Source organism: Mesitornis unicolor, unplaced genomic scaffold (assembly GCF_000695765.1).
Source record: "Mesitornis unicolor isolate BGI_N332 unplaced genomic scaffold, ASM69576v1 scaffold23979, whole genome shotgun sequence".
Lineage (NCBI taxonomy): Eukaryota > Metazoa > Chordata > Aves > Mesitornithiformes > Mesitornithidae > Mesitornis > Mesitornis unicolor.
The window spans coordinates 46856-54167 of NW_010209653.1; the positions used below are offsets into that span (position 1 = coordinate 46856).

The 7312-nt window shown below is 55.3% G+C and overlaps 1 protein-coding gene across 1 annotated transcript in view; it reads right to left on the minus strand.

The window, feature by feature from the left end:
• The window catches only part of CLUH (clustered mitochondria (cluA/CLU1) homolog), a 26040-nt gene that overhangs the window by 15139 nt on the left and 3589 nt on the right, over positions 1–7312 (minus strand). The window contains 7 exon segments of the mRNA XM_010192926.1: positions 556–703; positions 1979–2104; positions 2907–3061; positions 3699–3826; positions 4033–4176; positions 4339–4510; positions 5514–5710. Of these exon segments, the coding sequence (XP_010191228.1) occupies positions 556–703; positions 1979–2104; positions 2907–3061; positions 3699–3826; positions 4033–4176; positions 4339–4510; positions 5514–5710 (1070 nt within the window).

Here is a 7312-nt window from a genome sequence, read left to right on the forward strand (position 1 = left end):
ACACTCTTTGAGTTCATTCACAGCAGTTTGGGACAGGTCTTACATGAGCTCAGCTTACACAGGGCAGTTTAACTGAAAGGGCAGTTTTCTGGCCCTGGAGGAGCGGTGTGCAGGTGTCATTAAGCGAGCATGCTGCAATGTGGTCACACCACAGGCAACAGCCACGCACAGGCAGCCCTTACAGCCTCACGAAGCTGCAGCTGAAGCACTGGGAATAGTTTACCCAGAGACACAAGAGCTGTGCCAGGCCTGCCTGGCACGGAGGAGCGCTCGGCCTCCTGTGCTGTGGCGCTCGCTGGAGCGAGGACAGGGGATTTACAAACACCCAAGCAGAAGCTGCTTCTCTCAGACCCTTACGTGCTCAGGGAGCTGCAGCCTGAGCAGCTCAGCTCCCATAGTCAAGGGCACCGTCAAGGACTCCTGTGAGTTTTCCCCTGACAATGAGAAAAACCCTTCCACAAATACCAGCTGTCTACTTGTTAAAAGTTAACCACTTCCCAGCACAGCTGGCAGCAAAACTCTTGCCAGCGTTCTCAGGCAAAGCAAGGCCGGTACCTGCCCAGGTATGTGCTCCTCATAGCCCAGTCTGGAAGTGTAAGCATCTTCTGCGCGGACGCAGTCCATGGCGTGCTCTGCTTGCGGAGCCGTCCAGCTGTACACTTGGAAAGGAGTGGCGATCCTTTCAAAAGGGTGCCGCTGAACCCTGGTTTGGGAGTGGAAACAATCAGACATTTCCCAAAGGAAGATTTCCTTCTAAGAGAATCTTCTCTCTGCTGCAACATCAGCTTCTGCCAAAGAGCAGAGGCAGAGCAGGCCTCAGGAGCAGTGCAGTGCAGTGCTGGGCCCCACGATGACCAGCACGGGCAGCCTCTCTCACCAGTGTCTGCGGCTCTGGGCTCTCCCTGTCCTCCTTTCCTCAGTTTTATCCTCCGAGACTCCAGCACCCTCTGCATTTGAAGGTGGAGGATGCCCCTCCCAGGCAGCCACCTCTCAGACTGGCCCTGGTCTTTCACACCAGTCCATACTGGTTATAAAGCCAGCCCACCTAACGATCCGCATGGCCCCTGGTGCAATCTGCCTGCTCTCAGCAGGTGCTGGAGTCTCATCTGTATTTACTTGCGGCCCAAGAAGCAATACAGCCTAATCATTTTTAAATGGCCAGATAGTCACAGCGGTGGCTGGAGGCCACTGCTAATTTCCAGCCCTTGTCTAGTGTCGCTTTCATCTTCTTAATGAGAGCAGAGGCAGAGCTCCTGAAAGCCACACAATGTGCCTGTCAATTTGCACCCTGCCGAGCCCAGGCAGTTCATTAAGCGAACTCTGAAGAATGACAGGCTTTAGCACAGGACCCACTGTCCTGGAGCAGAATAAATGGTTCCTGCAGCAAGGACAGGAGAATAAAACAATACGTTATTGGGTTTTTATTATTATTATAATTATAGGAGCTAGAGGAAATTAGAGAAAATGAACGTGCACGGGCACGTTTAAAATAATTATTCTCTCCACTGTAAGCCTACACAAAGCCCTTGTGTTACTTTCTCTAATATTTTATGCTCCAGTCTCTTTCCTGGATTCAGGGGAAGCACCTACTGACCAGGCTGCCAGCCCAGCTGCTGCTCATGTGCTGCACATTAACCCTTGGCTGCTGGGATAGCTGGGGAGCCACCAAGGCGCCCAGGGGGCACGGAGCCAGCACAGACTCAGCGAGCAGAGCCACATCTCAGGAGCTGGTCAGCACCATCAGCAGTTCCCTCGTACAACGCCGCAGTCCCTCTCTGGGCTCATCACATTCAGTCGGGTGTTTTGTGAGCCTATGCAGCAAGGACCACGTGTCCCAACCACCCCACTGCTGTGTGAGCTCAGAGAGAGCAGACACTGCAATCCCTGCTACATCAGGGGGAGATCCCATTCCCACAGAACCAGGCTCAACTCCCCACCAGACCACTTAAGGCAACCAGAGAGGAAAAAGTGCTGCTACCGTTTCTTCTGCAGAGCAGAAAAGTTTTTTTTGAAGGTAGGGCTGATCTGGTTAAGTAGTTCCACCAAGGAATGACTGAGAAAACTGGGGTTTGCAGGTTTGGGATTGAAGTTGTATGCAGTAGACCTGCAAGAGAAAAAAGCAGCGAAGTCACAAGCGCTGTCATAGCTCAGACCCCCTCACACACTAGGAACGTGGTACAGGAATGAGAGCTTCCCATGTATGCTCTGCATGAAGGGCCTGCACAGCGCGCCCTTGCTTGCAAGATGTGACCCCATGGCACAGGGGCAGATGGGCTGCAAGGGCCCTCTCCAGTCTCCCCACAGGAGATGCAGTCAGTAACGCTGGGCCCTGACGGACGGCACACATTTCACGTAGCCCTGCAGCCACCACCAGGCTCAGGAGAGGCTGAAGCTGCTCCGAGGTCCTTCCCTGCCCACCTGAGCTCAACAGGCTCTGCCACAGTGGCTGGGCTGGCTGGACCCCGCACCGCACAACACAGCCACGCACAGCCCAGCGCCCTGACAGGCTCATAGTCACTGTTTAAAAATCATAACAGAACATCTCCTCGAATTTGTGCTCAGCTTAGGAAGTCCTGACAGGCTGTGCTTTTGCTCTAGGGCAAAATGAGATGGTTGCAATGGTCAGGAAGGAATTCTCTCCCAACTCAAAATGCTCTAATTAGCTGATGACATTATGGGATGTTTAAACTTTCCCTTAAGCATCAGGCATTTATCCACTGGATAACTGAAACAGGCATAACTGAACAGCCCAATCCGGTATAGCAACTCCTACGAACCCATGAGCAGCGAATTAAAATAAGCCGTTCTCCACCAAAAGAAAAAAGCAGCAACTGTTTGTGGGTTCTTTCCCAGCTACCGCAAGCTCCCTGCGGCAGGGCAGGACAGGAGAAACCTCAGCTACTCACTGATTCAAGTAAAATCCTCGAGTGGATGCGGTGATGCTGACGTGCCGATCCTCCACCGTGATGACATACAAATACATGAGGTCTCCGTGCATTTTCCGGTTACCGGGTGGAGGGTTCCAGCCACTCATCGTCAATACCTTTAGGCACTGCAAAGGCTGCAGAAGAAGACAACAGAAGCAACTCCTGTCCGCAGGAATTAATTCCCTTGAGTTACAGAGCCAGCCGACGGCCGTGCCAGATTCCTTTTACCTGCCGCCCTCGCTCGGTTCAGAAACAGAGCTTACAAAAACCCACTGTTCTCAAGAGCACAGCCCTCCTCAAGCCATTTGCAGTCCACTAATTTGCCTCAGTTTGCTGCCTTTCACACTGGAAGACGTGGGTAAAAACAGACACCCTGGGCCTTTGGGCTGCACAAGGCACGGATTTCTTGCTGTACTGGTTTTCAAATGGCAGCTTCCAGACCAGAATCCAAGCGGGAGGGCATGGGAAAGCCAAGGGTAATTTGTAGTGACCTGCAGATCCTGTCTGCAGGACTGTGCAGAGGAACGCACGTCTCCCTTCCCTGCCGCCCCTCCCAGCAAGACCAACCCTGCAGACGTCCAGGCTGTGTCCGGTGCCTGCACACCAGCTCTTGGACTTTATTCTTTTGGCCAAGCAGTGCTACCCCAGCACTCGTTACACGTCAAGCAGAGCAAATCCCAAAGTCCACTTCAGCGCAGCTTTCAATCCCCAAACACCGTTTCGCTGCAAGGAATGTGCCGATACGTGTTTTAATGACCAGGAGCACTCTACCTTCCAGTCTCTGTTCTGGGGCTGAAGGGCACACAGGGGTCTCTCTTTGCTACCTGGCAGGATATGTTCAGGAGGGGTGCAGTCGATTTGTTCCATTTCGGTACCTTTCTTCTTCCGTTTTCCACTGTCTGGAACGGGCAGAGACAGAAAATCAGGGCTGAAAAACACAGCATTCCCTCCTCCAGTGACTACTCAAGGAGGAATGCACAAGTGCCGAGTGTTTCTCTGCACTCCCGAGCGATGTGGGACAGCCGAGCGTTATGATGTGTTCTAACAGGTAAGGAGTTGGGAATGACAACACTGACCACACCAGAGCTGCCCTTTTGCCCCGTACCTCCCAGGTCTCCTTCAGTGAAGACGCTCAGAAAGGAGAGGGAATTACAGTCCACGCCATTGAAAGCATCTGACGGGTCAAGGCTCTTCAGCAGGTCCCGGATGTGACGCACGTGTATCCTGGCTTCTCGCACTGTGTACGGCTCTGATGAGCAAAAAAGGGAGGAAAGAAACTGGAATTACACGGTTCCTTACTCCTTTGGCACACCGGTCTCAAAAAGGAACCACAGGCAAGGGCTGCCAGGAGGCCAGAACCGCTCCTGTGAAAACCCTCGCTCATCCCCTCCCCACGCCCGAAGGAACTTGCCTTCCACCACCTTCAGCAGCGAGCCCTCCTGCAGCCCTTCAATCGTCTTCAGCTCCGCAAAGTTATCGAGGACGTTGCCATCCAGCTGCAGGGAGAAGCAAGTCCGGTGGCAGGTGTCCTCGCGGTCCATCAGCACTTGGTGGATCTCTTGCACCATCTCTTGAGGAGACACCTTAAGAAGGGAAGAACCCAGACAGTTACTCTCAATCCTCACCCGTGTCCTTGCTCGCCCACCTCCCTGCTCCGGCTCCAGCATCACCAACACTGCTCACAGGATGGGAGCACTCGGGGTAGTTTACGTAAGAGGCTGTAAACAACACGGCCTGCAATCATTAGCCTATTAAAACTAACAGCCAAGAGGATTTAAAGGAGAAAAAAGGTGGGCTGAGATACAGCTGGTTCCACGGGGATGTAATTTCACTGCACTCCATGCTGGTCTTGGGGAGGTGAGACTTCCCACTGGGTTTAGACTCCAGATGCCTCCCCACAAAATTAGAGATGCTCCATTTAAATGGTTTCTGGTGAAGCATCAAGCTAAATCGGAGTATCGGCTAGGTGTGTCAAAGCGTGTCCTGGTCTGGCAGCACATCGCTGTCCACAGGGCACAGGGGCAGTGGAGACCGCATCGACCCCGCAGTCCTCAGGCCCGAGCTCCCTGAGCCGCACTAGCGCCCGTCACTGCACCAAACCCACGTTCACCCGAAGGAGCACCGTGCCAAAACCACTGGGCACGCAAGGGGCTTTCCTCTCCCAAGAGACAGGCCCAGAAATTGTTTTCACATCCCTCCTTTCCAACAGCCCAGAAGCGGGAAGGCCGTTTCCCTCGCACTCAGCTCTGTGCTTGAGCCCCTCTGTGACGGATGAGGATTCGCCACACGTCAGCCAGGTCTCCCTCCCCTTGCTCCACAGCTGGGATCAGGAACCAAACGCCCTCTCCATGCCTGGCAGCCTGTGGCTCTCACGTCCTCCTCCTTCCTTCGTCTCTAGAAGTCCCTGCTCAGGCAGCTCCTCCCCTGCACCCCCCATGTTCTGCTGCCTCCATCCCCCCTCAGTCCCATCCAGGATGGAGCAGTCAGGGAGCTGTGAGCAGCCCGAAGGTGCTGTCCAGGCCTTCCTGGGCACAGTCCCCTGTCCCATCGCCTCTTCTCTCCTGCCCAGCCGGTGAAGGGAGGTACCTGCAGAGAAAAGGGCTCTATCCCCGGAGCGCAGATCTTGACGGTGAATCCCGTGTCCTGTATGACGATGACCTCCTGGTCGTTCCCATCTTCTCCCGGGTCAGGCTCCTCGTGGCCATTCTGCCTGGCGTCCTTCTCGCCCTTGAGGCTCTCGTGGGGGCCACTGCCGTTCATCAGTGCCACGCCAGCTGGGTGCTCTGCAAGAGAAGAGGGGTTTAGACACGGTCTGAGCGAACGGACGGTGCTCTCCAGGCGGCTGGAGACGGGAGTGGACACCACCACCTTCCTACGGCCTGCCCAAGCAAACCAGAGGTTAAAAGGGAGCAAGGTTTTATTCTGCCCTTGGTGTTTACTAGACAGAGGTGGGCCAGGCCCTTCCCCTCGCAGCACAATTAACACACTCACCTGCAGGGTTTGCATCTTCCACAAACCGCATGCAGAGAGGGGAGGGAAGGAAAGCAGGAAGGATGGGTCAGTGTACGACATATTCAGCTTAGTCTGAAGAAGCCTCTTAATTAAAAGAAATGGGTGTGTGGTGCTTTGCGGCCCGGAGGCAGCTGTAACCTCTGCACCAACACGTTACGCAGCTCCTAACGAACCTCCTGGTACGCTGCCGCTCGGCCGGGGCAGGGGCGGGAGGAGGCGGCGGTTGTGGCGCTGCTCACGCAGCAGCCCGGTTGCTCCACAAACTGCTCCCACACCCCTGCCTGCATCGGCCAACCCCTGCACCGCCAAAATGCTTCACAGAAATCCCACGGTGCCAGGGCGAGGCTTTGCCCAGGCAATTTTATTCAAGAAAAAGGTGACGACATTTTTAAGTGCTCATTTAGGCAAATGCGTCACAGGGACTGGGAGCTCTGCACCTTTTCCACCACTCCCGCAATGGTTTGTTTTCTTTTCCAACAAGGTGGATAGCTGATAAGATCGAGGAATCTGTTGGTCTCCTGGAGCCCCACGGTGCCAGGGCGAGGCTTTGCCCAGGCAATTTTATTCAAGAAAAAGGTGACGACATTTTTAAGTGCTCATTTAGGCAAATGCGTCACAGGGACTGGGAGCTCTGCACCTTTTCCACCACTCCCGCAATGGTTTGTTTTCTTTTCCAACAAGGTGGATAGCTGATAAGATCGAGGAATCTGTTGGTCTCCTGGAGCAGCCTACGCCCACCAAACCGGGCTGGGGACCACGCGACAGAACACCGAGGTGCTGCCAGGGAAAGCTGCAGTGGTGGAAGGAGCTGACGAGGACGGAGGAGGCCCCCTTGTCTCCATCAGGGAGCAGGGCACCGCTCCCACCCACCCATGCTGGGCAGCAAACGCTGGAGGGGAGCGGGCGCTGTGCCCTCGCAGCACGGCTGGCCCAGCTGCTGGACCCCCAAACCTCACGTGGTGCCAGCTTGGTGCTCCCAGAGGGTGCAGCTGCAGTGGGCTGGGGGCTTCCCTGGGCACTGGGAACAGGCAGCATGGGGTCAGGGTGGCCCAAAGCCAGGTGAGCACCCCGAGGCTGCTGAGCACCGAGCTGCAGCGCTCCAGCCAGCTCCACCTGGCAGGTCTCCTCCTCCTCCTCACCTCCCAGCCCAGCTGTGCTCCAGGGCAGGCAGCACCTCAACCTCCATCACTTCTGAAACGCAGCCTGGTGCCATGGCTTGAAGACCTAAAGCTATCGTGGTCTGTTCTCACCCACCAGCCCCAATGGCTCCGGCAGCCCAGAAAAGCCATCCAACCTTCACCACGCGTAAGGACAGCGACGGACACGCCGTACCCTCCTGCATGGCTCCGCACGCAGCAACAAGCCATACCAAG